The sequence below is a fragment of the Panthera tigris genome, chromosome A3 (assembly GCF_018350195.1).
Source record: "Panthera tigris isolate Pti1 chromosome A3, P.tigris_Pti1_mat1.1, whole genome shotgun sequence".
Classification (NCBI taxonomy): domain Eukaryota; kingdom Metazoa; phylum Chordata; class Mammalia; order Carnivora; family Felidae; genus Panthera; species Panthera tigris.
In genome coordinates this window covers 30,278,201-30,298,795 of record NC_056662.1, presented here as the reverse complement: position 1 = coordinate 30,298,795, position 20,595 = coordinate 30,278,201, and the positions used below count along the sequence as shown (strand labels likewise).

Here is a 20,595-nt window from a genome sequence, read left to right as displayed (position 1 = left end):
ATTTTTTTTAATGTTCATTTATTTTGAGAGGGACAGCACGAGCAGGGGAGGGGCAGAGAGAGAGGGAGAGAGAATCCCAAGCAGGCTCTGCACCGTCAGCACAGAGCCCGATGTGGGGCTCAATCTCAGGGACTGTGAGATCATGACCTGAGCTGAAATCAAGAGTCGGATGCTTAACCGACTGAACCACAAAGGCGCCCCAGAATTCTTTTTCATTTTACTCTTTGTGTCATCTCTGACTACAATCGTTCAGTAGAACCCAGTGATTTTATTTTTAATTTTAGGACCCTTTTCTCTTCCTTTCTGAGTTCTTTAATTTATTTGTAAAGCAAGGAGTTGGAAAGCTGCAAATTATAATATCTGTGTTTTATATAATCTCATTGTGGGGCAGCTACATTGCCAGTCTCTTCAAAAAGAGTTAATTTGTGAAATTATTTCAATAATAATAAAACAATGATTTCTGTTATCGTCAAACACTTTGAAAATTTCTACTGCACCTTTGCTATTTCTGCATATTTTTTTCCTTTTTTTTTTAATTTATTTAAATTCAAGTTAGTTAACATATAGTGTAGCATTGGTTTCAGGAGTAGAACCCAATGATTCATCACTTACATATAACACCCAGTGCTTATTCCATCAAGTGCCCTCCTTAGTACCCACCACCCATTTAGCCCATCATCCCGCCCATCTTCCCTCCAGCAACCCTCAGTTTGTTTTCTGTATTTAAGAGTCTATTGTGGTTTGCCTCCCTCTCTGTTTTTTTGGGGTTTTTTTGTTTTTTTTTTTTTAATGTTTTTATTTATTTTTGAGACAGAGAGAGAGCATGAGCAGGGGAGGAGCAGAGAGAGAGGGAGACACAGAATCCGAAGCAGGCTCCAGGCTCAGAGCTGTCAGCACAGAGCCCAACACAGGGCTCGAACTCACAGACTGTGAGATCATGACCTGAGCCGAAGTCAGACACCCAACCGACTGAGCCACCCAGGTGCCCCTCCCTCTCTGTTTTATCTTATTTTTCCTTGCCTTCCCCTATGTGCATCTGCTTTGTTTCTCAAGTTCCACATGAGTGAAATCATATGATATTGGTCTTTCCTAAATGACTTAATTCATTTAGCATAATACCCTCCAGTTCCATCCACATTGTTGGAGATGGTAAGATTTCATTCTTTTCAATTGCCAAGTAATATTCCATTATACATGTATGTGTGTGTATGTATACACACACACACACACCAGTTGGGGTACATGTGCCCCTTCGAATCAGCATTTTTATATCCTTTGGATAAATACCTAGTAGTACAATTGCTGGATCATAGTTCTATTTTTAGCTTCTTGAGGAACCTCCCTACTGTTCTCCAGAGTGGCTGTGCCAGTTTGCATTCCCACCAACAGTGCAAGAGAGTTCCTTTCTCTGCATCCTTGCCAACACCTTTTGTTTCCTGAGTTGTTAACTTTAGCCATTCTGGCAGGTGTGAGGTGGTATCTCATTGTGGTTTTGATTTGTATTTCCCTGATGATGAGTGATGTTGAGCATCTTTTCGTGTGTCTGTCAGCCATCTAGATGTCTTCTTTGGAAAAGTATCTATTCATGCCTTCTGCCCATCTCTTCACTGGATTACTTGTTTTTTGAGTATTGAGTTTGGTAAGTTCTTTAGAGATTTTGTATACTAACCCTTTATCCAATATGTCATTTGCAGGTATCTTCTCCCATTCCACTGGAATGGAATCACCTTTTAGTTTTGTTGACTGATTCCTTTGCTGTGCAGAGCTTTTTATCTTGATGAGGTCCCAATAGTTCATCTGCATTTTTTTAACAAAGAGTTGCTGTGTTACAGCATTTTAGATCTAACCTTGGAATAAACCCAAGCATCAATTTCTGTTTGATTTTTAAATTTTCCCAAAATTAACATAAAGTAATAGAGGATGATCTCTTTTCTATTTGGGGTCTCTTTGATGACCATAAATGGAAAAATTAAATTCTGACATACATTACCCATGTTGAATAACCAGGTTCCTCAGGAACGAAGTCTTCCTTACTGGTTTTGACCCATTAGTTTATAATGGATCTTTTATCTTGAATGAGTACACTGTGTTGGTTGCATCATTATGTATCAGAGTTAGTATTTCACTTGCACTCACCAATTCCAATTTTGCTAAATTGGACTAAGCTGCTGATCCCCTCTCCCTGTTATTTGAAACTGTAGCTAGGAAAACCTAACCTTGCTCTATATATAGCTTGTTTCCAGAGGCAATCATGTATTTTTTGCAGTTCATTTGGTTTTTTCCAGTTGCATTTCTTGGTGATGAAACTATTTTGTCAGACTTTTATGTGTGTGTGCATTCCTGTAGCCTAATTATACAGTGATGACATAGCTTTGTCCCATGTAAGCACATGGAATTTTGATATGGATACTGTTATTAGTGAATAATTAGAATCATGAAAAATCAAAGACAAGCTAAATGTCCTTCAGTGGTGTAGTGAATAAATAAAACATGATATACTACCAAAGATTATCTACCAAGAGAGGGGGAGAAGGAAGAGAAACCTGATCTAGTGATTCATACAGTGAGGTACTATAAAAGCAGACAAAATTAAGGACTGAGCTCTATCTGTAAATATGTCAATTGGGATAGATCTCTAATGGGATCTGAAAACAAGTTATAAAGTGATATAAATGTTTATATCACATATGTAAACTAAAATAAACACCATATTGTTCATGGATTTATGTGCATACTGCAAGGTGTTTTACTGGGTTTGAGAAGGACACATGATCACGTGGGACATGGAGAGAAGAGAAAAAAGATTAGGGGAAGTTGGTCAAAGGGATGTTAGTTTAAAAAAAAAATTTTTTTTTAGTGTTTGTTTATTTTGAGGGAGAGAGAGACAGAGTGCGAGCAGGGGAGGGGCAGAGAGAGAAGGAGACACAGAATCCGAAAAAGGTTCCAGGCTCCAAGCTGTCAGCACAGAGCCTGACGCAGGGCTCTAACCCACGAACCGCGAGATCATGACCTGAGCCAAAGTCGGATGCTTGACCGACTGAGCCACCCAGGCGCCCCAAAAGTGATGTTAGTTTTATATGTAATGGTCTTAAAGAAGGAAAATAATACATTACTTTTACAGTAATTTTAGAGTTATCGAATACGTAAAACATGTCAGACACTTACTAAACTACAGAGACACAAAGGAGCGTAAAATACTAATTTCTGCCCTTAGGCAGTTAACAATCTGGTAGAGAAGACTGTAAACAAGCAAGTCACACTGGGGTGTGCAAAAGGGTGCTGTGTGTTATCTGGGACATATACTGAGAAGTTCTTAAGGGGTCTGATATTGCATAATCACATAGCTACTTCTTGGCTTTTGCTCCCCTAAGGGAGCCTTCCTGGGACCTTACCAACTCAGATGCCCAGACACCACCCCTGCCCCCTCCAGCTTATTAGTTAGCTCTACATCTATGACTGTATCATTTTTGTTTAATTTTTTCTACCAGTATAGGGGTCAAGCAACACTTACACTGAGTGAAGCTAAGGAGGTACTATATACATATTCAAAACATAATATATTATCCTTCTACAAAGAAAAATATCCTCTTAATACCCATAGTCTTCCCTGTTTTTATTTCTCCATCTTTTAATAGAGAAACAGATACAGAGAAGGAGATCTCTAAGAGAAACAACAGAACAGTCATGTAAGCGGAGTCCTAAATGACCTCTAATGTCAAGAAAAACATTTTCTTGACATCTAGTGTCGAGAAAAACAGAAAGGTGCTATGGAATCTGTGACATACTGGGGAATGCAGGTCCTGTTAAAGGAGTTGCTAGCACTCAGCTCTAGCTAATTGTTGTCATGGCCAGTTGTTGCCAGATCTGGGTTTCTTCAAGAAAAGCTGGAGAGTCTTGGCATTAGTTTACGATCTGCTCCCTATTTGCATTTAGTCTTTGTTCACCACAGTGTCCCCAACTCTAGTTTTTGTTGAGTGGTTGCTTTCTCCATTAAATCTCCTTTGTCAGAAATCAAATGGCCATATTTTGTGACTGTCTTTCTCAGTTCTCCATTCTGTTCCATTGATTTATGTACCCATTCCCTCACCAACACCACAGCTTTATAATAAGTCAAAATAAGACAATAGGATTCCTCCAACTTTATTCTTCTTTTCCAAAACTGTTTTAGCTAGTCTAGTTCCTTGCTCTTTCATTTAAATTGTGGCATCAGCTAGTCTATATCTGCGAAAAAGAAGAAAAAGTCCTCCTGGGATTTTGATTAGGATTGCATCGAATCTGTAAGTCAGGGGAAAATTGGCATCTTTACCATGTTGAGTCTTACGATCTAAAAACACATTATGTCTTTCCATGTATGTATATACTGCTTTATATAAAGCTCTGTTTTTAGTGCTTATTATACATTTAGGATTTTTATGTCTTCTTGGTGAATTGATCCCTCTGTCAAGACATAATATCCCTCTTCATCTCTGGCAGTTTTCTTTGCTTTGGAATCTTTGTGTGATATTAGTACAGCACCTCTAGCTTTCTTTTGATTAATGTTTCCATGGCCTGTATTTTTCCATCCTTTTATTTTCAGTCTACCCATAGAATTATATTTGAAGTGAGTTTTCTTATAGATAGCATAAAGTTGGGTCATGATGGTTTTTTTTTAATCCACTCTGCCAATCTTTGTTTTAATTGGTGTGTTTAGACCATTTACATTCAAGGCAGTTATTGATGTTTGTAATTGGGTCTACCATTTTATTACCTGTCTTCTGTTTTTCCCTCTTTCATTCTCGTTTCCCGTTTACTGCCACCTTTGGATTATTTGAAGACTTTTAGTAATCCATTTTTAGTATCTTTTGTGATTTTAGCTTTATCTTTTTTGTGTAATATTTTAGAGAATTACAAAATAAATACACTTGGAACTATTTTTTTAGCACTTCAGTTGGAACGTAGAAACGTTCCACCATGTAGATAGACCCTTTTACCTTTTTCCACTTATGCAGTTGCTATCATATTACATCTATATACATTGAAAATCCATCTGACAGTGTTATATTTTTTACTTATAACTGTCAAATATATTTTAAAGGATTCTGAAAAGGAAAAATAGTCATAAATATTCAGATATTTACCATTTCTGTTGCTCTTCATTCCTAATATTCCAAGTTTCTTTTATTAATGTGTGTGTGTGTGTGTGTGTGTGTGTGTGTGTATATATATATATATATATATATCGTCCATGTGTGTGCATATGCTGAGGGGAGGGGCAGAGAGAAAGGAGAGAGAGAATCCCAATCAGGTTCCATCCCATCGGTACAGAGCCTGAACCCATGAACTGTGAGACTGTGACCTGAGCCAAAATCAAGAGTTGGACGCTTAACTGATTGAGCCACCCAGATGCCCCTTCAAGTTTCCTTCTTCTTCTTCTTTTTTTTAATGTTTATTTAATTTTGAGAGAGAAAGAGAGAGAAAGAGCAGGGGAGCGGCAGAGAGAGAGAGAATCCCAAGCACTCTCCATGCTGTCAGCACAGAACCTGATGTAGGACTCAAGCTCATAAACTGTGAGATCACGACCTGAGCCGAAATCAAGAGTCGGACACTTAACCAACTGAGCCAGCCAGGTGCCCCTTCAAGTTTCCTTTTTTTTTTTCTGAGTCATACTTTCTTTTTCTTTTTTTTTCTTTTTTTTTTTTTTTTGCACCTTTTTTTTTTTATTTTTTTAAATTTACATCCAAATTAGTTAGCATATAGTACAACAATGATTTCAGGAGTAGATGCCTTAGTGCTCCTTACCCATTTAGCCCATCCCCCCTCCCACAACCCTTCCAGTAACCCTCAGTTTGTTCTCCATATTTATGAGTCTCTTCTGTTTTGTCCCCCTCCCGGTTTTTATATTATTTTTGTTTCCCTTCCCTTATGTTCATCTGTTTTGTCTCTTAAAGTCCTCATATGAGTGAAGTCATTTGATTTTTGTCTTTCTCTGACTAATTTCACTTAGCATAATACCCTCCAGTTCCATCCACGTCATTGCAAATGGTAAGATTTCATTCTTTTTGATTGCCGAGTAATACTCCATTGTATATATATATCACATTGTCTTTATCCATTCATCCATTGATGGACATTTGGGCTCTTTCCGTACTTTGGCTATTGTTGATAGTGCTGCTATAAACATGGGGGTGCATGTGTCCCTTTGAAACAGCATACCTGTATCCTGTGGATAAACGCCTAATAGTGCAATTCCTGGGTCATAGGGTAGTTCTATTTTTAATTTTTTGAGGAACCTCCATACTGTTTTCCAGAGTGGCTGCACCAGCTTGCATTACCATCAGGTTTCCTTCTTAATGTCATTTTCCTTCTATCTGATGAACTTCCTCTAGCATTTCTTTTCGAGCAAATCTGCTGGTTCTGAATTCTACTAGTTTGCCTTCATCTGAGAATGTCTTTATTTCATTTTCATTCCTGAAGGAAGGGCGTAGAACTCTAGGTTGACACTTCTTTTCTTTCAGCACTTTTAAAATGTGCCACTTCCAATGAGAAAGAATGAAATATGGCCCTTTGTAGCAACATGGATGGAACTAGAGAGTGTTATGCTAAGTGAAATAAGCCATACAGAGAAAGACAGATACCATATGGTTTCATTCTTATGTGGATCCTGAGAAACTTAACAGAAACCCATGGGGGAGGGGAAGGAAAAAAAAAAAAAGAGGTTAGAGTGGAAGAGAGCCAAAGCATAAGAGACTCTTAAAAACTGAGAACAAACTGAGGGTTGATGGGGGGTGGGAGGGAGGGGGGTGGGTGATGGGTATTGAGGAGGGCACCTTTTGGGATGAGCACTGGGTGTTGTATGGAAACCAGTTTGACAATAAACTTCATATATTGAAAAAATAAATAAATAAAAATAAAATGTGCCACTTCTTCTGGCCTTCACCATTACCAATGAGAAATTCAGTCATTCAAGTCATTGATCCTCTATCAGTGTCTTTTTTCTCCAACTGCTTTCAAAGGTTTTTTTTGTCCTTAGTTTTCAATAACTTAATTATGATATATCTGAGCATAGATTTCTTTGGATTTATCCTGTTTGTGGTTTACTCAGCTTCATAAATATGTAGGTTTGACTTTAACCAAGGCTGATTTTCAGCCATTATTCAGATTTTGTTGTTGCATTGCATTTTTTGGGGGGTTGGGGGAAGAGAGAGAGGAAGAGAGCTCATGCATGAGTGAGGAAAGAACAGAGAGAGATAGAGAGAGAGAAAGGGAGAATCTTAAGCAGGCTCCACGCCCAGCATGGGGCCTGAAGAGGGGCATGACCTCACGACCATGAGATCATGACCTGGAGCTGAAATCAAGAGTCAGATGCTTAACTGACTGAACCATCCATGTGCCCCCACACTGCACTCTTTCTGTCCTGCCACCCCACCAGAGAAGGCCTCATCTACCTGCTGTGCTTATATGGGTCAATCAGAATATGCATAGTTTTGTAGAACCCTGAGTCCACATCCACAATACAGTGGTAGAGCCATCCATGTAGCTTCCAAGTTTGAATAAATTCAGGCCCAACCCCCCTTCCATCAGGTATTGCCTGTACATACAAAAGGGAAAGGACACCCTGCTTCCCTCTGCATCTCGGCACCAGCTGGGAACCTAGCTGCACAAGGACTAGAAAGAGCCATCGGTTTTCTCAGGTCAGGCAGAGGAGTAATGTGGCAGGTACACTGTAGCCCTGCTCTGCCCTGCTTTCCATAAGAAGAGACTACAGAAAGGTTGGACCCATTGGAGTTGCCCCCTATGTAAAGTAAAAAATATCTTTTCCTTCTTCTCCTCACCTCCCCATAGGCTCATCCCCTTCCCTTTGCTCCAGTGAGGAGGTGGCTCTGGCAGTGCAAGTTTTACCACATCCTTGTCTTATATAGAAAGAGATTTAAACCCATTCAGTCTTTCTAGGACTATTGATCCATCTTCTTACATATCACATTCTCGAATTTTACTTTTAAAAATATACAAATATTTGGATCCCAACTGAGGTTTGTCCAAGGTTTGTTAAAATTGCAAAAATAGGGGCGCCTGGGTGGCGCAGTCGGTTAAGCGTCCGACTTCAGCCAGGTCACGATCTCGCAGTCCGTGAGTTCGAGCCCCGCGTCAGGCTCTGGGCTGATGGCTCGGAGCCTGGAGCCTGTTTCCGATTCTGTGTCTCCCTCTCTCTCTGCCCCTCCCCCGTTCATGCTCTGTCTCTCCCTGTCCCAAAAATAAATAAAAAACGTTGAAAAAAAAAATTAAAAAAAAAAAAATTGCAAAAATAGTTAAAAACAAACAACAAAAATCCAAAGCGTGTCTAAAGAACTGAAAGTATGTAGGACCCTAGAGATTGAGTGGGTATAGTCCCTCCCTTCCGTTAGAGAACACTGGCCCCGTAGGAGAGAAGGTCACAAATCAATGAGGCATGTACAGCAGTGGGCCAAGGATATGAACATATGAGGGCCATGGAAGGGACTGTCCACTGTACTTCATTTGGAACCAGAAAGCTGGACCTTTCCTGAATGGCAGAACCATCTGTAGGTTGCTTTCATAGTTCCCAAAGATTCCAACCTTAAATGACACCTCTGAACTAGAAATGCTGCCTCTGGAATCAGTGTACAAGGTGGCAAGATTACCAACATGTCTATTACTTCATATAATTATCTTAAGAGCAAGGTAACTCACGTTTTTAAAAACTCAGATAAGATAGGTATTATTCCTTATTTTGCATTTGTAGAAATTGAGATTTAAGAAAGTTGAGTAGAATGGGTATATTATCCAGCTTCTGAGCATAGGGAAAGAGTGTGACCCTAGCCTTTCCCATGGTGATAACCTCCCCCAACCAGAAAATGCCCTCACACAGAAGCTCCTCCATTCCCTCTCCAGAAGAGGAGAAGAGGAAACGCAAGAAGAAGCATCTAGTGCAGAGCCCCAGTTCCTACTTCATGAATGTGAAATGCCCAGGTTGCTGTAAAATCACCACCACCTTTAACCATGCACAAATAGTAATTTTGTGCGTTAGCTATTTCACTCTCCTCTGCCAACCTACACAAAGAAAAGTAAGACTTAACAGAAGGATGCTCCTTCAGATAAAAGCAGCACTAAAAGCACCCTGAATCAAGACGAGTGGGAAACCATCCCAATAAACACATTTTGGATACAAAAAAAAGAAAATAGTGTGGCCCTAGGTGTTGAGTCTGGAGTCATCACATGCTGTCCCAACTGCCCCCACAGACTTGAAGCTTCTGCTGTTCCCCAACCTGCAAAAAAATTACTTTGGAGCTACTTGACTCAGCTTCCTTCTGCTTTCTGCAGGTGCCATCAGTTAAGAACTTTTCTACTTTTAACATGTAAAACAAGCAAACTCAAGTATTTATAGACTAACCAGTCAGTAAATGTGTCTTCCTATCCCAGCTTCTGGCAGGGCTAACATTATCATAGTCCGTTCTTTGACTTCAAAAAATGAAGAGTGATGAGGAACTCTTCCTGTCTCCTTCTATCAGGCCCTAATGTAAAGACCAGACAAAGACGTCACACACACACAAAAAAAAGAGAGAGAGAGAGAGAGAGAGAGAGAGAGAGAACTCCAAACCAGTATCTCTTATGAACATAGGAGAAAAAATCCTCAACAAAATAGTAGCAAACTAAATCCACCACCATATGAAAAGAATTATATGCCATAATCAAATGGAATTTATCCCAAGGAATACAAGGTTGGTTTAACAAAGAAAAATCCATCAATGTAATACACCCTATTAACAGAATAAAGGGAGAAGGAAAAAAAACAAACAAACACATGGTCACTTCAGTAGATGCAGAGAAAGCCCTTAACAAAATTGAAAACTTTCATGATAAAAACACTCATCAAACTAGGAATAGAAGGGAACTTCCTCAACTTGATCTATGGAAAACACAGAGCTAACATCATACTTAATGGTAAAAAACTGAAAGCTTTTTCCCCTAAGATCAGAACAAGACAAGGATGTCTGCTCTTGCCATTTTTATTCAGCATTGTACTGCAATTGTACTGCATTGTGCTGCAGGGTCTAGCCAGAACAGTCAGGCAAGAAAAAGTAATAAAAGGCATCCAGATTGGAAAGGAAAAAGGAAAACTATTACTTTCAGATGACATGAATTTATAAAAACAGAAAACCCTACAGAATCCACCAAAAATCATGAGAGCTAATAAATGAGTGCAACAAATAAGATCAACATACAAAAACCAGCTGTATTTCTATGCACTGGCAATGAATAATCCAAAAGTGAAATTAAGAAAACTATTCCATTTACACCAGCATCAAAAAGAGCAGGTAGGAATTAATTTAACAAAAGCTCAGACTTGTACACTGAAAAGTACAAAATACCATTGAAGGATATTAAAGAAGACCTATATAAGTGGAAAAACCTACCATGTTTGTGGTTTGGAAGACCTACTATTGATAAAATGGCAATATTCCCCCAAATATTTACAGAATCGACAAATCCCGATCAAAATCACAGCTGCCTTTTTTTTTTTTTTTTTTTTTTTTTGGTGAAAATTGACAAGCAGATCCTAAAATGCACATGAAAATGCAAGAGACCCAGAATAGCTGAAAACAATCTTGCAAAAGGACAGAGTTGGAGGAGTCACATCTCCCAATTTTAGAACTTAACACAAAGCCTCAGTTTGAAGACAGTGTGATCCTACCAGTTGGAGAGATGTGCAGATCACTGGAATAGAATTGAGAGTTCAGAAACAAACCTATATGGGGCACCTAGGTGGCTCAGTTGGTTAAGCATCCAACTTTTTGTTTTAGCTTAGCTCATGATTTCACGGTTTATGGGTTCAAGCCCCACATCGGGGCTCTGAGCTGGACAGCATGGAGCCTGCTTGGGATTCTCTCTCTCCCTCTCTCCCCTCCCCAACTCACACACGCATGCACACACTCTCTCTCTCAAACTTAAAAAAAAAAAAAGTTATTTGTTTGTTTATTTATTTATTTATTTGAGAGAGACAGAGAAAGAGCAGGGGAGGGGCAGAGAGAGAGGGAGACACAGAATCCGAAGCAGGCTCCAGGCTCCAAGGTGTCAGCAGAGAGCCTGACACGGGGCTCGAACTCATGAACCATGAGATCATGACCTGAGCTGAAGTTGGACGCTTAACTGAGCCACCCAGGCACCCCCAAAAAAGTTATTTTAAGAAAAAAAGACAAATGTATACAATTATGGTCAATTGATTTTCAACAAGTGCATCAAGACAATTCAATAAGAAAAGAACAGTTGATTCAACAAATGGTGCTGGGATAACCAAATTGTATAAAATAATGAAGTTAGGGCTCTGCTTCACACCATATATAAAAATTAAAAATGGACCAAAGACCCAGATGTAACAACTAAAATTACAAAACTCTTAGAAATAAACATAGATCTAAATTTCCGTGGCTTTGGGTTAAACGATGGTTTCTTAGATATGACACCTAAAGCACAAGCAACCAAAAGAAAAAGATAAATTGAACTTCATCAAAATTTAAAAACCCTTATTATCAAGAAAGTAAAAAGATAACCCACAGGGAGAAAATACTTGGAGATCTTCTATCTGATAAGAGTAGGAAGTATCCACAACATAGAAATAACAGTTACAATTCAATAAAAAGCCTACAAAATAGAACTGCAAATATTTTATATCAGCCTTTTTATCCTAACAAGGTCTTTTGTAGAACAAAAGTTTTTTAATTCGATAAAGTCCATTTTATTTACTTTTTTCCTTCAATTGCTTATGCTTTAGGGGTGATATCAGGCTTTTGGTGATAGCCAGCTATGGATGTCCAATTGCTCCGACACCATTTGTTGAAAAGGTTGTCCTGCCATTGAAATGCTTTTTTGCACCTTTGTCAAAATCAGTTGGCTATCTGATAAGGAATTGTATCTAGAATATATAAAGAACTCTTACAACCCGTAAAAAGAAAAATAACCCAACTAAAAACGTGGACAAAGAATTTTGAACAGACATTTCTCCAAAGAAGATATACAACAGGCCGATAAGCACATCATTAGTCATTAGGAAAGTACAAATCAAAACCACAATGAGATTACCGCTTCATACCATCTAAGATGGTTATAATCAAAAAGACAATAAAAATTACCTGATGATATGGAGAAATTGGAACCCTCATACACTGCTGGTGGGAATGTGAAATGATGTAGCCATTCTGGGAAACAAACAATTTAGTAATTCCTCAAAAAGTTAAATACAGAATTACCATATGACCTAGCAATTACTCCTAGATATATACCCAGAGAATTGAAAACTCATGTTACTTGTTTAGAGTAGAGCAACATTATTCATAATAGCTAAAAGGTAGAAACAATCCAAGTAACCATCAACTAATGAATGGATAAACAAATATAGTATATCCATACTACTATTTAGCCATAAAAGTAAATATTGATTCATGATACAACATGAATAAACCTTGAAGGCATTTTGCTAAATGAAAGAAGGCAGACAAAAAAAGACCACTTATTGTATGATACCATTTCATGATTCCATTCCATTCTGGAAATGACCGGAATAGACAAATCCATCAAGACAGAAAGTTGTAAGTGATTGCCAGGGACTGCGAGAAGGGGGAATGGGGAGTGACTGTTTATGGGTGTGGGCTTTGGGAGCATGGAATGAAATGTTCTGGAATTAGATAGTGGTGATGGTTGCACAACTCTGTGAATATACTAAAAAATGCTGAATTGTATACTTCAAAGGGATGAATATTATGTGAAATATACCTCCATTTTTAAAAAGGTGTGGGAAGTTACAATGGAGAAGCAGTTTGTTGTTGAAATACTATAAAGTGCAAAATAGGACCTGTAAAGTTGTAAAATTACTTTGGCCCTTCATGGAACTTCTGAAAAGTCAGATCGGAGGCTTTTCTCTTCATGACTGCCCTTGCTTTTGGTCACCTTTGGCACTTAACATGTCAGAATTTAACCTTTTTTTCCTTACAGGTGACTATGGTTTTAGAATTTGTTTAACAACATAATAGCACATTATAACCATTAATTGTAACTCCATTTTAAAAAGGCTACACATCTATTTTTGGATCCTAGAAAAATAAGCAAATTAAAATTGAGTGGCTTGTCCAACTTCTTGCCCTTTGGTAGGATCAGTGCTGAATCTCCACAGGGCAGAGCCAGCAGTCCTGACCCTGTTTCCCTCCCTGTGCTGGGAGGAAAGCTGGGCCTTCCCAGAATGCCTACCAGATGGGAACATCATTTCTCCTTTTAAGCAGAAGCCCAAAAAATCACCCCCAAGGCTGGAACTGCTAGTTTCTCACCTTTACCCACACAGCTCGTTCTCAGCCTTCCTGCAGAAGTCAAAAATGGGCTTAAAAACAGTGTTCCCGTCATGAAATTTAAACATAAATAAAAACAACTGGTATTGGTAGACTGCCTTACTGCCTCCTCAGCCCTGTCCCCAGTCTGAACTGATGACAGTGGGGCAGGTAGTGTCCCCACTCTACAGATGAAGGAACAGAGCTTGAGAGGCCACATGAGAACAGAGGTCCCACAGCTAGTGGGTGTCTGAGCCAAGGCCAGCTCTCTGTCCTTCCTCCTCCCCTGCTCTCCTGCTGTCTCCATGGTAAGGCTGAGTCTTGATAAGACAGTTACCATTCTCCTCCTGTGAAGATCCTATCTGCTGTGTACAAGGCTCCTGAGAGCTCCCCAAAGAAGGGTGTTGGAAAACTGAGATTCACAGCACTGGCCACAGGGCACCAAGAGCCACGTGGCCTATCACATAACGTAAGACACTGGGCTACACATCATAGGTTAAGAAACAGGCAACAGGGAGGCCGTGTCAGCTGGATGGACAAGAAATGGTGACGGTTGAATCAGGATCCCTGGAGATGGACAGGGAAACAAGCAGGGAGGAGTTCAACCTTTGGGCAGGAGACAAGGAGGACAGCAGCACATCAGTGCAACAGACCTGGGTCCTCAGCCAGGTCCGGCCACTCACCAGGGTGGCTCCAGGCCTCTGTTTTCTTGCCTGTGAAGTGGGTATATGCAACAATACTTGATGTCTCTGGACGCTGCTGTGTGCCCAAGGAGTAGTGGTTGGAAGTGAAGGCCTCTTTCCAGGCAGTGGAGCCTAGCCACCTGTCAGAGAGTGAACCTGGCCCCGTCTGTGTATTTTCGTAAGTTTAACTATTAGAGACTCTTGAATAACTTTATATATGACAAAGACGTTGACAAGGCAGCCCATAAGTGAGGGACCCCAGGGACTGTGAGAAGCACGTCACCACAGGCTGTGCCATGTAGTTTATAGTGTCTACATTGTGAAAACCAAAGGAGGGCTCCAGGGCCTGGCCCGGGGCATGAGCACTCCCCTCAGGGGCCGTGCTGCTGAGCGGGCAGAGCATTCCCTGGCGAAGCCAGCCCCTCACCCACCCAGGACAACCGCTTTATGTTTAGCCTGTCTACTGAGAATAAGCCAAGTCAGACTCTTCTGACTACTGAAGTAAAGGAAGCTGCTTCTTGCTTTCTGTCTTCTCCTGTCTGCCCTCCATCTTGAAGATGTATGACAGGAAGAGCAGGAGACTCTTCAGAAGACCTCGCCCATTCAAGCCTGCTTCTTTCACTTAAGGAGTTGTGGGACCTTGTAAGTCCCTTCAAATGGCTGGCTTCGGGGGGCCTGCACTTTACTTTTGGGCCTGGGAGAGCATTTAGCACTCTGCTTCATGTGTGCAATTGTCTTTCAGCTCTGTGCAGTATGTCTAGAAGACTTCAAGCCTCGAGATGAGTTGGGCATTTGTCCATGTAAGCATGCCTTTCACAGAAAGTGAGTATTGGTATGGAATTATTTTTTTTAATGTTTGTTTTTTGAGAGAGAGCAAGTGAGCAAGGGGGGAGGGGCAGAGGGAGAGAGAGGGAGACACAGAATCCGAAACAGGCTCCAGGCTCTGAGCTGTCAGCACAGAGCCCGACGCGGGGCTCGAACTCACCCAGTGGCAAGATCATGAGCCAAAGTTGGACGCTTAACTGACTGAGCCACGCAGGTGCCCCTGGTGTGGAATTATTTAAAGGGACCTGAATTTGAGGCACATTGAGCCACTTACTTGTGGGTTTAGAGCAGTGCCAGACAAGCCGGACAGCTTCATGATTAGTCTGCAATGCAGCAAGCTCAACGCACCCTGTGGAGTGAGGTGTGTGCGTGCACGTGTGTGTGTGTACATACGTGACATCAGGAGGGACCGGGGTGGTGGAACATGACTGCCAGGCAGGACTTTGGGCAGAGGGCCAAATAAGCCCACACCTCCTTAGAGCTGAGGCTACGAACAGCTGCTTTAAATGGAATTTTCCAACGAGAGTTTCTATTCCTAAAAACTTAAAACCAGTTATTTTAAATCAAAATAAATAAAGTATGAATGTAAGTGGGAGTGTGAAGCCATCTCCTATGCCAACATACTAATATTCCCTCTTCTCTCACAATTTTTTGTTTTCATTTCTATTAAAAACTTTTATTTCTCCTACTTCCCACCACCCTCCTCAGTGTACTTCATCCTTTAAGAAGTCATGGATGATTCGAGGGTATAGCATGCTGTGGCTGATTCATATCACCTTTTAGAAGATTAGAGGCTTTGATTTCTCCAAAGGGTTACAGGCATTCTCCACCTGCTGGTGGAGCTGCTTGGGATCTGAGTGTTCACATCAGCCCCTGGCTAGAGGGGCAGATGTGTTTAACCCATGAGGCATCTGGCAGGGGGCGCCATAAGCCTGGGACTGACATCTTCCTCCTGTGTTGTCTCATCCTTCAGGTGCCTTATTAAGTGGCTCGAGGTTCGTAAAGTATGTCCACTGTGCAACATGCCAGTTCTGCAGCTGGCCCAGCTGCACAGTAAGCAGGACCGTGGACCCCCGCAGGGGCCCCTGCCCGGGGCAGAGAACATCGTATAGCTCCCCCAAGGACCAAACTGCTGTGGGATCCGACATCCATATGGAGCCAGGAGGAACACAAGCGGTCTCTGCGTTGGCTGCTCTACCTGGGGCACCAGCTGCCACTTCCTTTGCCTCATGAAGAACTCGGGCCAGCTACACTGGGAAGCCAGACTGCTGGGTCTTGTGACAACCAAAGCACGCTGACACTACCCCATGCCAAGAGAAGAGGAGTGGATGATGGATAAGCCTTCCGGTTACGTTCAAGAAATTTCACGAGGGTCTCTTGCTGACGCCATTACTCTGTCTCCCAGATACTTTTCTCCATGTCAAGGTGAATCTTTATCAAGCAGAAGGGAAGATAGGACTGTTAGAGAAGGGAACTGAGGGCAGGTGTTTAAAGCCCCCCCCCCCCGCCCCCCCACCCCCACCCTGCAGACAGATGAGCTTCTATGCAGACCGTGCATGCTTTTGCAGTAGCAGACCCTCCTGGCAGTCCCTGAGCCAAGTAAAACCAGCGGTTACCTCAGTTGAAGCCCGACTGGTTGCCAGTGATTGGTGAGGCAGTGCCAACGAGGCTTTTCACATTATGTTCCTTTGATAAGGTCATCTTGGAACCCAGGGGCTTTGGTTACCACAGAGCAGCAGTGCCCCCTTGCCACTCCTTCTCCCTCAAGTTCATGACACTTGCTTATCAAATCATCTAAACACATTAGATGCGCTTGGAAAGGCTTGGTCAGAAGTCATTTCCTCTTATTCTTGCCCGCCCCCCCCAAACTCCCCAGTGAAGCCCAGCCAGGCCGCCCATCTGGAGCCCCAGCAGGGGATGTGCTGTCTGTGTGTGACCCAGGGAGCCTCAGGGTGCTGCCCACCCCTACAGTGGGGTTCCAGTGCAGCTGCTGGTCTTAGCCCACTGCCTCAGTAAGGAGCTGCTGTGAGCCTCTCAGATGGCTCCCAAGGGGAGCTTCTTCCTGAGAATGGCCAGTCTTCCGGGCCCTGCTGAGATGAGAGGATGCTGACTCCCTTGCCTCTCTCCACTCCTTCCGTTTCCTTCCCTCTCCTGCCCTGTGTTTCTACTTAAGAGAAAATGCCTGTCATTGGCTTTTTAACAATTTGAAGCATCCCAAATAAGATCTTTCTGTAATTCTGAAGCGAGGGATCCACTTGAAATTGTAAATAGTTTCAGGAAGCTCCCGTAGGGCTGTTCACCCATTGGTGTGTGCCTCAGTATTCAGACTTGCGATAAGTAATTTAAAGTGTCTTTATAGGAGAGAAATGCATGCTGCTCTTTGGCTCTTTCTGTCCAACTTTTCTAGAAATGACTGAAGAGTCCATTCGGATTCATGAATACTGTATAAATTTGCCATCTGAAGTGGCTTTGGGTCAGATAGAAAGTTCTTTTCCACGGCACTGCTTTCCACCTCCTTCTGTTATAGGGTGGACTCTTCGTCAACAGCTTTGCCTCTGCTCCATTCCCCAGGTGTGAGTGAGGACAGTTTCTCATTGGAAATGTGGTCTGCATGGTATGGAGAGAGAATGGGGGAAGCTTTACTACTCTGTTCATGGCATGTCTCCAGGGATTTTTTTCTGGATTCGTCTCTACCATCTTAGAATGGGAGACAGAACCTGTCCTTGGCTCAGATGGCTGGGGTCAGATGAGGAAAATTCCCATTAGCCTAGGAAAGTGCTGGACAAAATCCAGTTTGGAAAATTACAAATCCAGTTGGTCAGAATTGGCTGTTTCCTCCTTGTGACCTATTCATGTCACGCCAACTGGCTGCTTCAAGAGAGCAAGGAAGTGTGGGGTATTTTTATATGAAAGCCTTAGCCTGTTGGGCATCCTTGAAAAGATTTTCATGCGCTCCTACTTTCACCATTTCTGCATTGTGTTGGTAGCACAATGGAGTTGAATGCTGCAAAGCACCCAGTTTACAGTGAAATGTTTCCAGTGACCAGTATCAAAAGTAGGTCTGCTTCTAGACTAGCCTCAGTTGTGGCCAACACCCACCATTCCCCATGGGATGGCTTGGGACAGATCTCACCTTGTTACAAGGTTCCAACAGGAAAGAGAATTTTTCCCCTGAAGGGAGGAATTCGCATGCTCTAAAAACTGCAAATGATTTCAGCTCACAGCTTTGGCAAGATTATAACTCATCAGTCGCAGCTTTTTTCTGCCCCTGTATGTGTGGGTAGATTAGTTCATTTCCCTGTCACAGGAAGGGCAAGTTGATATGGTTGGTGCATATTTCCAGCCATTAGAGGAAAGCGCCAGAATGCCGTGCACTCTCCATTGGGCACCAACCCCCACGAGGTGCCACTAACGTGACCTCCACACCTGTGAATGCGGAGGGCTTTTTAAATGCCACCCTTTCACCAGGGTGGGGCTGGATATGGAGTGGTGAATATTCACTCTGCTCACCATCTCCTTTCTTGGCTCGGTGTCCCACTGCAGCTCGGCCAGTGTCACCCAGAGTAGTAGTTCCTGCCACTCTTAGCAAGACAACCTGAATGCACCTGCTCCCCAGACCTGGGTCCTCCTCCTCCAGGACTCTGTGCTGCACTGTCATTATTGCCAATGGCCAGGGCTTAATTTACATCTTCAATTCTGATTAAAACACAGTTGTCTGTGGACAAGGTTAAATCTTCATCTGAACTTTTTAAAGAATGAGTTAAGGATCCCCTAATACTCTTGGCACAGGCTCACACCTTACACTGAGGCCACCCTGGCCACATCTATCTTTTGTTGGGAAGTTGTTGGTGATCTTTTGTTAATCTGTAGACACGTGGGGACTTTGGTCTGCTCTTGGGCCACTGGGGGGTGACATGGCAGGTTTTGGTTGTTTTGTTTTGTTTTTTTTTTACTTTGTCTTGCTGTGTCTAAGCAGCTCAAAGATCGGATGTTACTTGTATGCTGTGGGTTAAAAGAATGTAACTCAGCCCCAACTGAACTCCATGGGTGGCTGCATCATTATCTAGTTGTTGCTAGGAGTACAGCTGAATTCAGGTGGCTTTAGAAACAGGGAACAAAACCAGCCTGACTTGATTCCTGATTAAGTAGGCATAAGACATTGTCATCTGCCGCTTCTCCCTGCCACAGTGTGATGTGGTTGGGCCTGTCCCTGGCAGGTGAGGTCCTCGTAGCCTGTGCCCACCAAGGCAGGGAGCTGGACTAGACAGAAATGGCCAGATGCGAGTAGATGGCCCAAGGGGAAGTCTAAGCTGAGGAATACAGGGAACATTCCATCATTGCCAGATAGCCTGTTCTTAACACATCTTGACAAAATTAAGATCCTTTGCCCCAGTGCCAAGTCCCTTGGACCCATTAGAGGACCAATTTGTACCTTTCCACAGCCCCACTCCAAAGCCTGCCACCTCTGTGGCTTGGTCTTGCTCTGCTAAGCTATTCTGAACTGTAGTTTTTCTGAAAGGCTTTCTGAGAATTATGGAATGAACACAGGGAGGCTCTGGACAGAAAAAGTGCTGAGTTTAATCATCCCTTGCCATTCACCAGCCATGTGTCTTTATGCAAGTTAGCCTCCCGAAGCTGATTTCCTTCTCTGCCCTCTAAGAATTGTAGTGACATTTTTGCTGGCTCTCGTGAGGACCATACAATGTCCAAAGCCTGGTGGGCAGTAGGCCTGGGGTTGTGGAAGTTCCTTATTATAGGCAGGATCATGCCAGTCACATAGGGCTCCTCTGTAGCTCAGGTAGCAACAAAACCTCAGCAAGAGCCTCCTGAGATACAGGAGCTCCCTTGGGGTAAGGCCTGCGTTTACCTGGGTCCCTTCCTTTTCCTCTCCTGATCTTGCCAGTCACCTCCATCTGTCTTTGCCCATGGTGCTCCTTGGCAGCTATTCCATAAATTTTTGAATAGGTAATCCCTTCATATAATTCACAAATCATGAGTCTTCCTTGCATCCCTGACCTAGCGAGCCCAACTTATTGCCCCTTGAACACCCGCTGTGTTCCACTATGTTCCATGTAGATCCTTCCAGTGACCATTTACGCATAAACAGGGATTACACACGTGTATATATAACTCTTCTCTTTTACTCATGTGATACCAGACCAGTATATCCAAGGAGCATTCCTATTCATGGGGGAAGAGCCATCTCAGAAGTCCGAATACCTGTAAAAGGTGAGCCCATAATTGGAGGATGTCTTTGCAATCACATTCCCTTTTGAATAAGGCATTTTTTATTGATTGCAGCATACTAAAATTCTAGTTTTCCATACAAAGCAGAAATAGCAATCCCTCCCTGACCCTTACCACACACTCAGATAATATGAGAGCACCACCAGTTTCCAGACTGCACAAGGACAGTCTGGTCTGTGACAGGACACCCAACAGCAGGCTCTGCTATGTTGCTGAGAACAGCAATGCAGGCCTCTCGTCCAGGTCCAACAGCTTTTACACCTCCCTGGTCCCCATCCAACCCCATCCGATGGGGTGACGTCTGGCTACAACTGTCATTTCTTAGGCGAGTTCTTGTGTTTCTGAGGCAGGAGTCTGATAAGCAGCAGCAACTGAAGCCTGAGGCATCCTTCTGTTTGGGGGACAGATGTCTCAGATGACGCTAAGCAGGTAGGTGGCCAGTCTCATCAAGACTAACCATAGATACACACACTTCAGTGTCCATCTTCAAGGTCCTGGCTCTGCTCCCTTTCCCTCCCCACTCTTTATGCACA

At 42.5% G+C, this 20,595-nt stretch overlaps 1 protein-coding gene across 5 annotated transcripts in view; it reads left to right on the top strand.

Annotated features, from left to right (window-relative positions):
* RNF24 (ring finger protein 24) overlaps nt 1–16,329 on the top strand; it is a 73,664-nt gene extending 57,335 nt beyond the window's left edge. For all 5 annotated transcript variants that reach the window (XM_042980853.1, XM_042980850.1, XM_042980852.1 and 2 more), the window contains 2 exons: nt 14,733–14,812; nt 15,789–16,329. In XM_042980853.1, the coding sequence (XP_042836787.1) occupies nt 14,733–14,812; nt 15,789–15,927 (219 nt within the window). In that variant the 3' untranslated portion in view covers nt 15,928–16,329. The remainder of the gene's footprint in view (nt 1–14,732; nt 14,813–15,788) is intronic.
* The last annotated feature ends 4,266 nt before the right edge of the window (nt 16,330–20,595 follow it).